An 18,245-nucleotide genomic window follows, 5' to 3' on the forward strand; every position below is an offset into this window, starting at 1 on the left:
GTTTTAAAAGCTTTAATATAAAGGCTATGTTGTCCTTGAACAATTATATATAATTAAAAAAACAAGCCAACCGTAACTACTTGAACCACAGCATGCCTATTCTGGGGGGAATATCCCCCCAGAATTGGACATACTACTGTACTTTACACCACTGCTATTTCATGACAATGTGGCTGCCGTGGGGAAAAAAAGGGGTCTACTATTGTCCAAGTTGAATTCCTCCTAAAACGTGTTGTCATCCTGTGTAAAGATACGAAAGCAGAAGTTTCTGTTCTGTGTCGCTGACGTCAGACCAGGAGGAATAGTTTCTGTGTGATTCAGCCAGCATGTGAGCTGAGACGTGTTGAAACCGGAGGACATGGGGTCTGGTCTGTTTGTTGCAAAAAGGGCAAAGAACACGGATCTTAATCGTGACAGGGCATCAACACAACATGACAGAACAGAGCAGAACGGTAGATTTAAAAGGTTATACGTTCTAAACGATGCGTACTGGACAGCGTGGGATTCTGATGATCAGAGAACGTTCCCAAGTGAAGCTTCCACAACTGTCCTACAGAGAGAGAGAGAGAGAATATTTTACTTTTTACACTCTGTATTTACTTTTACTCAAATTGTAGTTCGATCATTTTAGTGTGTGTGTGTGTGTGTGTGTGTGTGTGTGTGTGTGTGTGTGTGTGTGTGTGTGTGTGTGTGTGTGTGTGTGTGTGTGTGTGTGTGTGTGTGTGTGTGTGTGTGTGTGTGTGTGTGTGTGTGTGTGTGTGTGTGTGTGTGTGTGTGTGTGTGTGTGTGTGCACGCATGTGTGCTGAGCCAGCCTGTGTGTGTGCATGTCTTTAAGTGGCGCATGTGTTGCACTGTCTCCTGTTTGTGTTTAATTAGTGTAGGCCTAACTGGTTGCATCTTTGTGTTGCAATCAGCTGCAGCTGTTGTTGCCGTGCTCATACATACATGCATACATACATACAAACACACTCTGTCACGGCTGGCACCGCTCAAAAAGAATTGGTTTGACTTATTGCTTAAATGTGATCAGATCACAGAAAATGGACCAGCTGGAGAAGCCAAGATGGCGGATAGCAGCATGCAGCAGTTGGTGGATATCTATATCTTATCATCCACTTGGCAGGCTGATAGCAGGCCTACTTGTTTTCTGCTATAATCAACTTGAATAATTACCAGCATCACGAGAATGTGTGTGTGTGTGTGTGTGTGTGTGTGTGTGGGGGGGGGGGGGGGTGTGGAGGTAGGGTAAAGGTTGCACATTGCTGTGTTGGGTAATAATCAGGATGTGGTTGGACAGCTGGGCCGATAAGACACAATCTGAAGGGACAGACAGACAGTGGTCAGGATGGGTTGTCAGATCTGCTCCCAGCGCAGACAGCAGACTGCTGCGGAACACAGCAGCCCCTCACTAAGCACTTTAACCACTCAAAATCCAGCATGGTATTCTGTGGGAGAACTTTGGTAACACTTGACTTAAAAGTCGGGTCTATAGTGCATTTTATAATCTCATAATAATTTGGTATGATCCGGCCGGGGATTGAACTAGCGAACCTTAAGATAACCTTAAGTTCCATTAAAATAAAAAGCGATGCTCGGGTGCCGCAGTGGTAAAGTCCCTGCCCACCACCACGGAAGTTGTGGGTTCCAATCCACAGTGGTGCATCCAGCTTTGTCGGGGTCTATGCGAACACAATTGGGGGGAGTTTAATTTAATTAAAGTCAATACATTAAGCAGCTATTCTTCATAATGAACACATGTTGTAAGGTGATACAGGCTACTGTAGTGAAAAACAAAGCCAAGTGACAGCTGTGTCAGTGAAGGCACGTGAGTGAGCACGTGCGTCTGCAAATGGTCAGTTGTCACCTTTCGCCCAATGCGGCCCTGACTCCGAGATGAGTTTGACACCCCTGCAGTTAGTTAACCATGGCCATCTCTAACTAATCAAATAAAAAAACAAGAAAAATAAATGAATGTGAAATGGCTCATTTTTATCCGGACAAGTGACTTTTGTGCCCGGACAAGTGAATGGAAAATGTACTTGTCCGGAAAATGTACTTGTCCGAAACAAGTGGCCTCCCCAGGCTGTGGGGGACTGGTGTAGGGCTGGTGTAGGGCTGGTGTAGCGCCCAGGATCACTTAGGAAATTGGCACCGGGTGAAAAAAAAATGGGTTACAAAAATCGGGGGATAAAAATGTAGTAAAAAAAAGTTATTGTCAACTTCAAGCCCTGTGATGGCGTGCGTACGTACCGCACACTGTTGTTAACGTAGCAGCCTTCCTGCTCCTGTAGCTACGGCTTTAAGCGGTGCTACATGAGCATAAACAGACACATCATTCTTCCAACCACATTTCATTCCAAACATTCTTTTGTTCTTTTTATTTTTTGTTCCTTTTGGGATGTAAAATGTTTACATCTTCTTCACCCGCATTAGCTCTCAGGATAGTTGATATATTGTCTGGTATTTATCAGACGCTGTTTTGGATCGTCTGGCCACTCTGAGCGCGCCAACATTGTTATTTTATTTTAGACAAGGGATTAAACAAGGTATTAAAAGTCCTTAAATGGTCACTTCAGAAATGTGCAGATAGCCTGTATTCACTTATACTGTATGTTGGTTTGTTTACTGTTGAGTGAGAAAACATGTTACACATTACGCTATAATCATCTGCGCTAGAGTACTGCTGATCGGATCGATTTCACACTCCATACTGTTCTCGCTCCGATTGGCTCCTCAGCCACGCGACTGCCACCAAGTGTGAAGTGGAGCGTATGAACCCGTTGTGGAGACGATAAGGGAGATTCCTGGAATTCATAGATGGATTACATTCACAATAATAATCAAACCCAGTTAATTATTGATTGATGATGAAAGTCCTTCTTTTCCTTTGTGTTCCTTGCAGGTCATTTCCCCAACAAGGCCATGCCCTCGGCGGGCACGCTGCCCTGGATCCAGGGCATCATCTGCAACGCCAACAACCCCTGCTTCCGCTCCCCCACGCCCGGAGAGTCGCCCGGGGTGGTGGGCAACTTCAACGACTCCATGTGAGCATGAGCACCATGACCACTCTGTTTCCCTCTCTCTCTGTCTCTCTGTCTCTATGTCTCTCTATGTCTCTCTCTCTGCAGGAAAACAAACCTTTCCCCTACACACAGAAAAATAAACTGGCCAACTGGAACCAAAACTGGTTCTTCAGAGTGATGCCATAGAAGAACCATTTTTGGTTCCAGAGATGTGTTTTTCGTTGAATGTCTGCCTTATTAAGACATGGTTTAAGAGTTCAAAGGTTCCTCAAAGAACTTTAACACACAAAAAAAAAGATTCTCTAGAACTAGTTGAGGAACATGAAGAACCATTGACTAGATCAAGTGGTTCTTTAGCGGGTGATGGTTCTTTGTGGAATCATATAGCCTTTTAAAGAACCATTTAAGAACCATTATGTTTCTGTGTGTAAATTGAACCCAGGCCAGTGTCTTTATTTTTTTAATCAACCCCTGTCTTTATTAAACTAACAAACACCAAGTGTAGAGCATTCTGAATCAGAATGCTCTAGACATTATTAAACCAATTTTATTTGGTTTAATAATGTCAACTGTCTGTGTGTGTGTGTGTGTGCGTGTGTGTGTGTGTGTGTGTGTGTGTTTGTGTGTAGAATCTCTCGGTTGTTCTCGGATGCCAAGAAGATCCTGTTGTACAGTCAGAACGACAAGAACCTGGATGGTTTTAAGGACCTGGCTCAGGCCCTGGAGGATCTGCATGCAAACAGCTCAGGTAGGAGGACACTCCATGCCCTATACCCTGTCTCAGCTTCCCTACAGTCTGTCTCTCCTACACTGTCTCCCTCTCAGCTTTCTTACTGTTTGTCTCTCCTACACTGTCTCCCTCTCAGCTTCCCTACAGTCTGTCTCTCCTACACTGTCTCTCTCTCAGCTGTATTCTGTCTGTCTCGACTACAATGTCTCCCTCTCGGCTTTCCACCTCCTCCTGAAAAATAAGTGCTGTGTGTGTTCACTCTGCTGCTGCTCGCTGCTCTCTTTTGAAGAAAGCAGAGACAATGCAACATGTTAGAGCAGGTAAAAACAGAGAGAGAACAGCCTCGTCCCCCACGGTGTGTGAGTGAGGATCAGGGGAATTGGAGTGAAGTCTTTATTTGAGCTCAGCCAGGCAGAAAGTTGAGTCCAGTGCAGTGCAATACAGTGCAGTATAGTACAGTATAGTATAGTCCAGTCCAGTGCAGTGCAGTGAAACACCGTCTTTATGTTCACATCTCAACCTTTCCTTACAGAAAATTTCCTGCATTTTTGCTTTTAATTATTATTTCAAAAGATTGGAATTCATGAAAAAAAAGATTTTTTTGACAAACAAAAATTTTAACACTTTTCAAAAGAATGTCATAAATGAATTTGAAAAAATCTAGAATCTCACAGCAAGTGACATTTGTCCCCGTCTATTCCTAAAACATCAGTCTATTTCTGTCCTGTGTGTAGCTAGATTACAGTATTGTACAAAACCGGGTGGGAGACAATAAAATATGTTTCTATTAGCCCGAATATGTGCCAATTCGTGTGAACTCTCTCACCGTAGCATTTACATTGCTGTCGTTGCAAAATTTCTTTGCCACCGGATATGATTTCTTGAATTTGATTTTTGCGCACGGTCTTCAAGGTGTGTGTGTGTGTGTGTGTGTGTTGCATTTTTCTCTCAAGGTTTGTTGCTAATCGGCTACTACAGGCTGTGACTTGTTTAACCTTTTTGGGCTGAAGTTTATCTGTTGATCCTTAGACAAGACAGTAGAAAGAGTGTTCCTCTTACAGGCCTGTGATGTGGTGAAGCTTCTAGAAGTCATTATGTCAGCGTTGTGGTTTTTAAAACAGTGGATGATTGCAGTAGGTTGTAGATAATCACAGCTGTGATGAAATAGGTTCTGAAACACTGTGAGACACGTGGTGCTTTCTCCCATGGAGCTGATCGTGTTGAAACTTACATTAATTGACTGATCCCAACAGAGTGGGTTTGGAAAGCTATGATGTGGTGAACTCAGGAGCACAGGGTTGAAAGGTCATTTAAGGCAGTGGTTCTCAAAAGTGATGTCCAGGGACCCCCAGGGGTCGGTCTGTCTGTCTGTCTGTCTGTCTGTCTGTCTGCTGACATTACCATCACACCTTTCTTTACATTCATATTTTACTTTTTAAGTTACATTTTGTTGTCATTCATCTGACTCATTCAGAGAAAAACGGTTGATTTGGCTGGGAATCAAACCTGTGACCTTTTTGAAAGGATTGGCTGGAACCGATGCCTGTGACCTTTGACATGACGGGACAAGTCTCTCTCTAAAGTCTCATTTATACTTTGTCGTACGACCGCGTTGATCGCCGGAAAAATATCCGATCTACAAGCTCACAACGTGTTGTTTCGGCATACGACTCGTCATAAGACAAAGTATATAAAAGACCTGGAACACATCGAGTGCCACGCTACGAGCTTGTAGATCTGCTATTTTCTTTTTTTGTTGTTGCTGAAAATAGCAGATCTACAAGCTCTAAAAAAAAGCTAACATTTTTAACTCAAATCTGTGCTTCTGGGGGTCCCTAGAACAACATATTTTGAGATGTGGGGGGGGGGGGGTCGGCAGACAAATGCATATCATTTTGGGGGTCCTTGAAGTGTTGTCCCAGGGACCTCCCCAGAAGCACAGATCGGAGTTAAAAATGTTCGCTTTAAAACATATATATATATATATATATATACATATATATATATATATACAAATATTCAAAGATTTGCTCACATTTTCCAAGATTACAAATAAATAAATAGCAGATCTACAAGCTCGTAGCTTGTAGATCTGCTAGCATAGCCACTTAAATCTGAAAATGACAACAGATGCGTTCCCGGTCTTCCCGGTCTTCCCGGTAACTTTTAGAAGACGTTAAGGGACCACCCTGCTCTCTCTCTCTCTCTGCCTACCTGCCATGTTCAACCTCCTTGTAATCGGTGCTCATTAAAAAGGTTTTGGTTGATTTCGGCAAAAGGTTTCAATGCCGATAAAACAACTAGTCACCTATGAAATGAGTCACTCTCCCGGTAGGAGGAACGGCACTTGGCAGCATCATTCGTCAGAGTTATGCAATACTTCTTTTGGCTGTCAGAGGGCTTTTGTGGAGGATTTCCACGTTGACATTATGATAATATAAATGAGTCAGTCATTCAGCCAGGTATAAATGATCCGTTATCCCTTTAGCCCTCATACCTGTCCTCCCACACAAACCTTCTATCTACTGTACTACCTACTGCTTCTCTGTCAGCTCTGCTAACATGTTCATTACACACACAACCTGACTGTAAATGATCTTTTAAGGCATCTGACAGTCGGGTTATGAGGACTCACCTCTTCAGACTCGTCCTCTCTCCTCAATCTCTATGCAGGGTTCTATTTGATTGATTGATTGATTGATTGAAAATTGTATTAGGCAAAAAGAATGTAAAACAACACAGTTACATTTATAATACTTTTGTCTAAAAGGTCCGACCAAAAAAGTCCTTGCGGTCTTGTTTCCGTTGGGGTCCTTGAATTAATTTCATAGGCATATATAATAGCAACCAAACAGTTCAAATCAACATAAAAAAATTAGAAAAAATACCACTATGTACAAAAAAAGCATCATGAAAAATAAAATAAAAGTATATACAAAAAAAGGGGGGGGGGGGGTCGTCTGTCTACAGGGAAACTGGTACTACCTCCTCTTATGGCCTCCAGAAAGATGAGTTTTTAGGGCTGTTTTGAATGAGCCCAACTAACTGCATTTTTTGAGGGATGGGGTTAGGCTATTCCATACCTCGGTGGCCGTGGTGTAGAAGGAGAATTTGCCCATGTTTGTTTTATGGGTGGGTGGTACCAGATTGTTGTTTACGCTCCCTCTAGTTTCGTGACTGTGGGTGTCACTAAACTGTGGGTGTCACTAAACTATTCATTTACGCTGCTGTCCCTCCAGTCCAGTCGTTCTCATAATGTTTTTGGCTCAAGGCAGTGTTGATTTTGACAGCAAATTCCATTTAGTTTTATTCATATTTTAGTCATCTGAAATGTTTTAGTTTTAGTCTAGTTTTAGTCGACTAAATATCATCAGATTATGTCGACTAAATCTACAGTTGATTTAGTCGACTAAAATGTATTCTGGCGGTGCCTTGATGGCGTCGTAATGGCTGATTTTACACTTGGTTGCATGCTGAAAATAGCCGATCTACAAGCTCACAGCGTGTTGCGGAAAAAGGTAGTCGACGAACATTTCACGTCACAGTTTTAGTAGACGAAATCAACACCGGGCTCTCAGTACACTTCCTGTAAATAACCTTTTTATCCACTGCACCCCCTGAATTACATTGTTACTTTATAGCATCTGTCATGATATTCCGGTACGTAAATATGTTAATCTTTCCCCCTAAGATACAGTATGTCACGAGGAAAACTTGAGAGAATACCCGTGTCCATTAGGACAGATTGAAATGAACATTTATACTTGACATGTAACCACTTGAACCCCAGCATCCCTTGAGGAACCGTGACTTATTATTATATACTGTGGAAGGTTTTGCATAATGGTGGAGTAGTATTGCGATATCAAAAATTATCTAATATTGGCCCCAAGCCCAATCGTAAATTATAGATCATTATATTATAGATGTCTCCTTGACCTCCTTACTGTAGAGTAGATTGATCTAGGATTTGAACATTGTTCTATACCCTTGGACTGGATAAGATTGTCACCAAAAATGTTTAAAATGTAAATGTGAGCATCAGGCAACAGAAACGGAAACGGGCTTATATCTCACCGACTGTTTTTCTCCTGACATCTTTAAAAGAATGTGGCTTAAAAGGGGAAGAGGAGGAATTTAGTAAAAGTTTATTTACTAGAGATGTTCAAGGTTTTACAAACTTAAGAATGAAATTCCATCCTATGTTCTCAATGTGTTTTTCAAGTGTTTTTGAAGCCCGTTGCCAGGTAATGTTCTGTCCTCCTGCTTTTCCTCACACTGAGTTGAGCTCTGGCAGGCTCCCTACTGGGTGGCTATAGCAGGGTTGCCATGTCTGCTTATTATAGGTGACTTTTGGCTTGTTTTCATGTAAATAATTTGTAGTTAGCAGGTTGCGGTTTTTGGGGGGTTTGTTTCTAAAGTGTAGTTGCTTATTTGGTCTTGTTTCCTAATGTTGTTTAACCCAGTAATTCTCATACATTTTCACGTCAAGGACCCCTAAATTAATATGTATTTGTGTGAAGAATCCCCCCCCCCCCCCCCCAGCCAGTTGTGCCAGTGACCCCAGTACCAGATTTGTGTTATATATAAAATATTCCAAATTTTCCCCTCGGATTCTTTTGAAAAACTGCAGATCTACAAGCTCACAACGCGTCGCCGGCTATTTTCAAATATGCATATAGGTTTAAAGTGCTCATGTGACCTATTATTATTATTATCATAGTCGCTTCTTTTTGGGGGCTTGTTTTTCATAGACCCGGTGGCTTTATATCTCTCGCACACAAATCTGGCAACGCTGTCGAGGCCGACACCCTGCCGGGTGTCAGCGGGTTCGAGAGCTCTCAGCCCTGAGCTGCCTCCTGCCAGTGTCCCCTCAATGTGACTGCAGCTGGACAAACTGACCTTTGACCTTTTGTTACACTCATTTATGGAGGGTCAGGCTCAGCGTGGCGTTCACACTGTGTCCCTCATTATCTATACTTTCTGATCTCTGCTCCTTCTTTATTATTTACAATGTCTTTTTGAACTGATTTAACCGCCTGAACCCGTATAGTGGTGGAAGAAGTACTCAGATATTTTTTACTTTAAGTAAAAGTAGCAATACCACAATGTAAAAAATACTCTGTTACGAGTAGATAGGCCTTTGTTCAAAATGTTACTTGAGTAAAAGTACAAAAGTATTGCCATAAAATATACGTACCCAAAGTGAAAGTACTAAAATGTTTGAAAATAGCAGATCTACAAGCTCGTTGTGAGCTTGTAGATCTGCTGTTTTCAAATAGCCTATGTATAAAATAGGGCTAAAGTGGTTAATGTATATTTCATAATGTAATGATTTATATCTAAAGACTTCAAATAATTGTAGTGGAGTAAAAGTACAATACTTTCCTCTGAGATGTAGTGGAGTAGAAGTAAAAGTATTGAAAATTGGAAATACTCCAGTAAAGTAAAAAATACCTCAAAATTGTACTTAAGTACAGTACTTGAGTAAATGTACTTACTTTACACCACTGCTTGAACCCTAGGCTACATAGGCGGCGGGTGAGCCTGCCGATTGGGAAGGCTGGGGGTCGGCCGCGCGCAAAGCTTTCTCTTCGGGTTTTGGTTACTTTATTTCGGTTTTAGGGTTAAGGTTTCGGGGTTAGGGTTATGTTATTTAATTCTTATTTTTGCCTGATTTTACCGATTTATTATCAAAAAATTAACTAAATAATGCTGCGCACATATATTATATATAATTTGCACAATTCCCAGAATTTCCCAGCATAACATTTGGGAAGGCTTAGCCTACCCTAGCCTTCATTACTCGCCGCCTATGCTAGGCTAGCTAGCTTCCCTGTTCAGGGGGAGGGGGGGTGGACTTTCTAAAAATGAGCAGATCTACAAGCACACATGTGTCACAATACGGCGCGTTGTGACGGAGCTTGCCTTGTAGATCGGTTAAACAAGTGGGAGACACCAGTCAACAAAGTATTTGGGGTTTAAGTGGTCAATTTATTCAGTCATTACAATAAACAATTTAGGTATTTACATTTAGCAGAGACTCTTATCCAGAGTGACTTACAGTAAACAGGGTAAACACACACATAGAATGCAGAGACAGTGTAGTGTCTCAGTAAACTATAGGATCACAGGTAAACCAAAAACCTAGCATCAGTCTAAACAATATACTATCAAAATAATACTCTGTACATTGAAGCTATAGGATAACCAGGTAAACAATGAACCTGGCATGTGTCTAAACATGCTCTCTAACTAACATTTTAACCTTGTGTTCAGTCATGGTTTAGAAGAGAGGATTTCTGCAATCAGAGAACATGCTGGAACACACAGACAGAGAGACGCATTGGATTAGTTTATTTAACTATAAGAGTCCAGTTGTCTATGAAGTGGATAAGAGATGTTTACTCCCGGTCATTGTGTCTTTATTTCCTTCAGGTTAAATGATTATGAACGTTACACCCTTAAGGAGCTCTTTATCTCATTCTGATTGATTTTCATCTGAACTGATTAGACGTTATCACAGTCATTTGATGAGCAGTACGTGCTGAACAGTTCATTCATATAGTGATACACAGTACGGTAAGGATCAACAGCACTGCTCATAAAGAGGAATTGTTTATGCTTACTTAGGCGACAAAGTGATGATGTGCGATTAGTCACTCTACAAAAATAGCGTATTTTGAACTATCGCTTGCAGTTCAGAATGAACGCCTCTACAAATTACTTTGCAGATCTGTTTAAATCGCAGAGAGAGGAGTTTAGCTCATAGAATAGTTTTGATTGGTGGGGCATACTTTTGATTGATATACTGTAGTTTAGTTGTGATTGCTTAGTTGGTATTTAGTTTTGTTTTGTTATGAAAATTGTTTTGGTATGGAATAATTTGCTCTGGCTTTTATTGGTGTGTGCCATTAAAAAAATATGGAAATATGAGTACTTTGTCCTCCTTTTGATTTTAAATCAAAAGGGGGTCCCCAGCGAAATGTGTTAATATAGCATCACAATAATTTACTAATATAATATAGCATCATAATAATTCACTTTAACCGAGTGCCGCGCTATGAGCTTGTATATCTGCTATTTTTGAAAAATCTTGAATATTTGTGCAAATCTTTGAATATAATTTTTTTTTTAAGTGAACATTTTACCTGGAACAAAATATGTTGACATGGGGTTCTGCGGCCAAATACATATAATTTTTAGCCTGGTTCCAGACCAATCTGCCATTGCAAAAAAAAAAAGGCCCTTGGCAGATCAGGTATGGCCCCTCTCAATAGAGATTGTATTTCTCTCCCTCCGAAGTTGTGAGGGACCAATCATGGCCCAGTATGCAAATATGGGGCGGGTTTATCACCAGAGCCATTTTTGTGAAGTTGCCCCTCGGAAATGCAGGTTCCACACAGAGATTTCAGACTATCTACTCAGTGATATTAGTCTGGCCATGCCAGGCTACATCACTTTGGGGGTCCTTGACATGAAAAAGCTTGACATAACCAGTGGATTAGAGAGAGGTTCTACGTTTGGGTTAATTTGCTCCAGCCAGCCGTAGGGTGATGTGAGGTGTGTGCTAATAGACTGTCCTGTAACATGCTGGCCCTCTGCAGGGGGTCCTCTTTACACACACACTTCACTTTTATCCTTTCTTCAAAGATCGTTCAGCCAGGAAAGGGATTTAATCCCCCCCACTCATGTTTGAAAAGGTTTGATGGAGCCTGAGGAAGGAAGAGGTCATTAGGTGTGTGTGTGTGTGTGTGTGTGTGTGTGTGTGTGTGTGTGTGTGTGTGTGTGTGTGTGTGTGTGTGTGTGTGTGTGTGTGTGTGTGTGTGTGTGTGTGTGTGTGTGTGTGTGTGTGTGTGTGTGTGTGTGTGTGTGTGTGTGTGTGTGTGTGTGTGTGTGTGTGTGTGTGTGTGTGTGTGTGTGTGTGTGTGTGTGTGTGTGTGTGTGTGTGGTATCACCTAATGTTCTGTAGACTTTTGGAGTGTAAAGGTTTGTGACACCTCGTCCCCAGACAGTCTGCAGACCACTGACTCAATTCAAAGAAGGCATGAGAAAACATACGCTTACAACATTGCCAAAGTGGAACAAAATGATGTATGTACAATTTTAATGGGAATACCGAGGTCAATAAGGTGTAAACCGTGCAGGTATTCACACAATGTGTTGATTTGTAGACCTTAAGGTGGTTGAATTCCATTAGAGATCATTCTCCGGTCACAACAGCTCAACACATCTTGCTGCATTGATAGCATTCGAAGCCGGTGGCTGGTTGCTGTGTTTGCACATTGTTGACTCTCATTCATCAGGATGTTCTGCTTCTATGTACAGTACGATCTGCAGCTTGAACTAAAAGCAAAGCATATCATATCTACAAGCTCACAGTACATTGCATCGCCGACCGAGCTTTCGACCGTCGGACAGCGCGGGCTTGTTGTTGAGAAAGACATAAAGCCCATAGGCTATTTTTTTCAGCACCATAGTAGCCGTCTGTCGGTGTCGGCTCTCAGGTGCATTCAGCAACTTTTTTTCACACCTTCCAACCGACCGATCTCCCGACTTTATTCGACTGCCAGTCTGTAGTAATGTGTAGTATAGTCTGTTTGTTTGTTTGGTGGAGACAGAGCTATACCTTTTAGTTTGTCTGTGATGTCTTATCTGTTCACCTGCATTAAAACAACACCTTCACTTCCGAGGCTTTTCCTGCGGTTGTGACACATGAGCCTGCGGCTATTTGGGGCTCCTTGACGTACGTGTGTGTGTGTGTGTGTGTGTGTGTGTGTGTGTGTGTGTGTGTGTGTGTGTGTGTGTGTGTGTGTGTGTGTGTGTGTGTGTGTGTGTGTGTGTGTGTGTGTGTGTGTGTGTGTGTGTGTGTGTGTGTGTGTGTGTGTGTGTGTGTGTGTGTGTGTGTGTGTGTGTGTGTGTGTGTGTGCACGCACACGTGTGGGAGAGGACAGGTGAGGACATACGTACATATACATACGTAGCCTGCAGGGTCTTTTCCAGGGCAGTATGTTAGCCTAGCTTTCCTGGATTTCCCCCTTTCATTATATTCCCAGAATGCTCTGCTGTAGTGACAGTTCACTGAAATTACATGAGTAATAGATTATACTTTAAGTTTATACTGTATTATTATAAACTCATATTATACTATACTTTGAATCTGTGCAGTGTGTCTGTATTGTGTATATTTGACAACGAAATGAACATGAACTTGATTGAAACAAACAAACATGTGAACCAGCTGCTCAGCTCGTGGTGGTGTGTGAGCAGTGGTGGAAAGTAACTAAGTACATTTACTCAAGTACTGTACTTAAGTACAATTTTGAGGTATTTGTGCAAAATATTAGGCATATATTGTACTTTTTCTCCACTACAATTATTTGAAAACCTTAGTTACTAGTTACTTTTCAGATATAAATTGTGATATTATGAACCTACATTAACCACTTTACCCCTATTTTATACATAGGCTATTTGAAAATAGCCGATCTACAAGCTCACAACGCGTCGTAGATTTGCTATTTTCAAACACTTTAGTACTTTTACTTTTGGTACTTTTAAGTCCATTTTGATGCCAATACTTTTGTACTTTTACTCAAGTAAATTTTGAATGCTTGTAACAGAGTATTTCTATATTGCAGTATTGATACTTTTACTTAAGTAAATAATTTGAGTACTTTTACCACCACTGGTGGTGTGCGAGTGACTATAACCAACCCCTCCATTCCTCCAGAACCCCGCCTTGTCCTCCTGCACACTTTTAACTTGTTCAAACACGCTTTTCCCAAACACACAAAAAGTTCGGGAGAGAGAATAGAGAGAGAGAGAATGGAGCGCTCCTATCCAAATAATCCTAAAGTGGAGTTCCTTGTGTTTTACGTGCGTGAGGAGGAGGAGGCGGCCCAGGCCGGCCCCACCTCAGTGGAAAACTCTGGAACAAGTGGGCACATGAGCGTCTGTGTGTAATTACAACACAATCTGCTCTGAATGGCAAAGAAAGTTAATACAGGCGTTAACCCATTTAGACCTGAAGCCGATTCTACATGTCTCCTAAATCCCAACAGTTTTCTGAAAAACTTATGTTTCTATATCGGTGGTGCTCAATCTTTTTCATGTCAAGGACCCCCAAAATTATATGTACGGTAGGCTATTTGGCCGCAGACCCCAGTCAAAATATGTAGTTCCAGGGACCCCCCCAGAAGCAAAGATTTGAGTTAAAAATGTTCGCTTTAAAAATATATATATTCAAAGATTTGCACACATTTTCACGATTTTTCAGAAATAGCGGATCTACAAGCTCGTAGCGCGGCACTCGGTGCCGCGCTATGAGCTTGTATATCTGCTATTTTTGAATAAATAGCCCAAAGTGTAAAATAATGCTTTTTAGCTCAAATCTAAAAATGACACAGTTCCAGGTCTTAATGGGTTAAGAGTGAAAAGAAAGAGAGGATGGCGTCACGGAAAGCGTGGCGTTGGGTTTCAGGTACGGTAAACACGCCTTTTGTTAACCCCTTGAACCCCATGCGTCCATGTTCTAGTGAGGGGACATTAGCCAAAACATGGCAGCTTTACGTGAACTTGTAGATTTTGTTTTTGGCGAGGGAATTGGTGTTGACGGAAAAAAGAGAGCCAATTCAACGATAATAAAGGTGCCAACTGGAACCAAAAATGGTTCTTCAGAGTGATGCCATAGAAGAACCATTGTTGGTGGTTCCAGAAAGAACCTTTCAGACCATTTATTTGAATGGTTCTATAAAGAACCCAAACCCCTTAAAACCTTATAAACTTCATCAACCGGCTGAAATGTATTTGTCGCAAAATAGCAGATCTACAAGCTCACAACAAGTCGCACCACGACGTCTTGTGAGCTTGTAGATCTGCTATTTTCAATGAATGTCTGCCTATTAATACATGGTTTAAGAGTTCAAAGGTTCCTCAAATAACTTTGACAAAAAAAAGGTTAGAAAGTGTAGCTCCGTTTCCAACACATTTTGTGTGCAGTGGGTGCATATAGTCACCTCGGGGTCCAGTTTACCAAGTTTAGATGGTTTCTAAAGTAGCTTTAGTAACATCTTGTAACCTTTTTATTGTGTCTTCTCTCCCAGGCCTCAGGTTAAAGGACTTCCTCCTGAACCAGGAGTCCTTCACCTCCTTCCTCCTCCACAACGCCTCGCTGTCCCAGCATGCCGTGGGGGAAGTGCTGGAGGCCGGCGTGGATCTGGAGAGGGTGAGCGTCAGAAAAAACAACTCTAACGATAAATGTTCAAAACTGTTCTTATTGTCATTACATCTTTCAACAGTGTAAAGGCAGTTAATTCACCATATTAATTAAGTTATTCAGAAGTTTTATTCCACAAAACACATAAGATTTGACCTTTGACCCCCAGTGTGTCCAGCTCTATGTACAGTAATGGTTAATGGAGAGATAAACATGTCACATGGACCTTATTGTTGCTGTCGGTGCAGAAACGTCTTATCGCCAGATTCTAGCTTTTGGTGGGTTTTCTTCATTAAAAAAAACTCCACCCCCCCCCAAAGGAGGAGGATGGGGGAGAGTAGGGGCGGGGCTGGGAGGAGAGGGGGCGTGATTAATGGACTGTGACATCAAAGTCCACGGGCCAATCACAGCACTTGCCTGAGCTTAATTATTCAGAAAACCCCAGACCACAGAAAATCCACTGAATGTTCAAAGTTCAGTTTTTTGGGTGTAATTGAGGCAAAAAATAAGGAAAACACTTTTTTTTTTAACAACACTAAACCTCCATTTTGTCTGCTCCTCTCCTCCCTCTGCAGGTCCTGATGAAAGGGTTCGGGGTCCACCTGAGGAACATGTGTCCCGGTAGGAATAAGGGTCCCTCTAACGTCAGCCTGGGGGACTTTGTGAACATCTCGGACCCCCGGGTCTCCGAGAAGCTCCAGGACATGATATGCAAGGCTGAGCCCACCTGGCTGGACCGGGCGGAGAGCCACTTCCTCAGCAGCCTGGACTTCCTCAAGCCCATAATGGTAAAAAAAGACACAATCACTATTATCTTTATTTGTCACAGCCACAGACCATATGGACAGCGTCACGCCATTGGTTTCTACAGACCGTAAATGAAGTCTATTTTGTTAAGGTAATAAATTCAAGTGTAAAATTGTAAACCCATCCACTTGAATAGAGCCTAATGGACCCTTCGCTAAGCCCCACCCACTCCACTCTGTGACTGGTGGTGCGAAGTTAGTCACACCCAGGCCTGGCAGCGCCTGGCAATCTCTGCTTCTCACCCATTGACTTGCATGTTAAATGACGGCTTTTCCCCTTTAAAATAATCGATCATTTCAGCAGCAATAGCTTCAAAATCTCTTCTAAATCTAGTCAACAAGGCCTGCAGTAGGCTATGCACTGGACAAATGTGCATGACATTATTTCAATAAACTAAAAACACGGGAAATGTTAGAGGGCGTAATAGCCATGGATACACGACGGTCGTCTGTCTCGACCGTCATGGATGAATTTCAACCTGGTGTTTGCACTTTCTCCATTTATAGCCCGTACATCTACAGAAACGTTCATATTTCAAACATAAAGTGCTTATCCCATGGCCATGGATGTTACATTTATGTACGGGCTCTCAAAAGTACCCGTATCATCCGTATTGTTCAATAAAAAGCATTTTAATCTGATCGGTGGCCATTTTCTTCATATGCTTTCAACTAAGCGACCCTATCGGTTGGTAGGTGTATTGCACTCTGATACATTATAACTCTATGAGAAAATGGCCACCGATCGGATTAAAATGCTTTTTATTGAACAATACAGAATATACGGGTACTTTTGAGAGTCCCGTGCATCATTTTAACATCCGTGGCCATAGGGTAAGCAATTTATATTTGAAATCTGAACGTTTATATAGATGTACGGACCGTAAATGGAGAAAGTGCAAACACCAGGTTGAAGTTGATCCATGATTGTAACAGGAGTTTTCATGTACCGCAGGGTAAGACTACAGTAACAGTTAATAAATAGACGAACAAATGAATGAATATACTTTAACGTGCGGAATCCGAAACAGGCAGCGCTGTGATTCTGAATTTTGTTTTACGATTACGGTGATTAGTGACACCACCTGGGCGAGTGAGTCGTGTAACTTTCCCGACGTTAAACTGTGTATGTGTTCAACAACTCAGCCATGCAGCCTTGCAGTTTAAACGCAGATTTCAGCTTGGGAAAATAACCATCCAACGGTTTTGGGTACGTGGAATCTGTTGCTGGTTCATCACCATTGCGTTATCTGGTATGATTCCTGTTCTTGCTATTATGTTGCAAATTATTGTGTGTGTGTGTGTGCGGGCGAAATAACATTGACAGGCAGCTATGGCAGGTGACGAAAGCTTGCCAGACCTGTGCCAGGCTAACAACGGTTGCTAAGCTGGCATTGGACAATCGCTTTTGGGGTGGGGTTTAGCGAAGGGTCCATTGCTTCTGCAACCAGCAGGGGTGAAACCGTGACACTACAGGCCATTCATATGAACTGTCACACTTCCTATATAGCCTCAATTTACAAGCCGTATGCTTGCCCCTTGGTCACAGCACAGGTTTACAGGTGTAAAAGGAAAAAAGTGGGTGAAATTAGTTTCGATAAGAAGAAGAGGCGGAGGGACTGGGAGAGCCAAGGAGAAAAATAAATTAACAGTAAATAGTAATAACATGTCAGGGAGAGGCAAAATAATCCATAATCTGGTACAGTGTACATGAGGTAGGTCCACATAGCAGCATTGTACATGAGATAAAGGGGGTCCCCATATGATTTTGGGGGGGTCCCCAGATGACAGTAAAGTGACACTTTAAGGACTTTTAAGACCTTTTTAATACCTAAAAAAACTAACAAAAGAAAAGAAAGAGCATTACTGCATCAAAAGTAATGAAACTATACTATAAAAAACATTGGCCCAATTGTCAAACATTGGCCAAAGTGTCAAATAATATAAGAAAGAGGAAAACAGTGAAAATAGCAGATCTAATAGCTCACAACGCCTCGCATTGCGAGGCGTTGTGAGCTATTAGATCTGCTATTTTCACTATGTTTATCGGTGGAACCAAGTTGTTAACTACTGTAGATGTAATGCCTCATCTCCTACATTTCCAAGTGCTTGTCAGGGTGAGGGGGTCCCCTGTTTGGGGTCGCGGCCTGAAAAGGTCGAGGACCACTGGTCCAGGCCCTCCTTGCCTGGCCATGGTCGCGGTAAAGCATCTGATCAGGGTCCAAAGCTAAAGCAGAGCAGAGACTCTGTAACTTAAGGTTTTAAAATAGCAGATTTACTGATTACTGGTGGGATCGAGGTGAGATTTTTGGCGAGACCCGGGGTGTTCCTGTGAGGTCCACCAGCAGTTTATCAACAACCCTGCTTGTTTTATGGTCCAGAGGAGGAGAAGTGGGGTGTGAATGAGCCGGTTGCCGGGCAGAGTATGGCCTCAAGGATTGCTGCTGTTGGACACACACACACACAC

At 42.1% G+C, this 18,245-nt stretch overlaps 1 protein-coding gene across 2 annotated transcripts in view; it reads left to right on the forward strand.

The window, feature by feature from the left end:
- LOC308076476 (phospholipid-transporting ATPase ABCA1-like) overlaps positions 1 to 18,245 on the forward strand; it is a 78,209-nt gene that overhangs the window by 11,978 nt on the left and 47,986 nt on the right. For both annotated transcript variants that reach the window (XM_080416781.1, XM_080416782.1), the window contains 4 exons: positions 2,904 to 3,045; positions 3,654 to 3,772; positions 14,860 to 14,981; positions 15,548 to 15,760. In XM_080416781.1, coding sequence (XP_080272907.1) covers positions 2,904 to 3,045; positions 3,654 to 3,772; positions 14,860 to 14,981; positions 15,548 to 15,760 — 596 coding nt within the window. The remainder of the gene's footprint in view (positions 1 to 2,903; positions 3,046 to 3,653; positions 3,773 to 14,859; positions 14,982 to 15,547; positions 15,761 to 18,245) is intronic.

Source organism: Gymnoscopelus braueri (assembly GCF_963280865.1).
Source record: "Gymnoscopelus braueri genome assembly, chromosome: 20".
NCBI classification, from domain to species: domain Eukaryota; kingdom Metazoa; phylum Chordata; class Actinopteri; order Myctophiformes; family Myctophidae; genus Gymnoscopelus; species Gymnoscopelus braueri.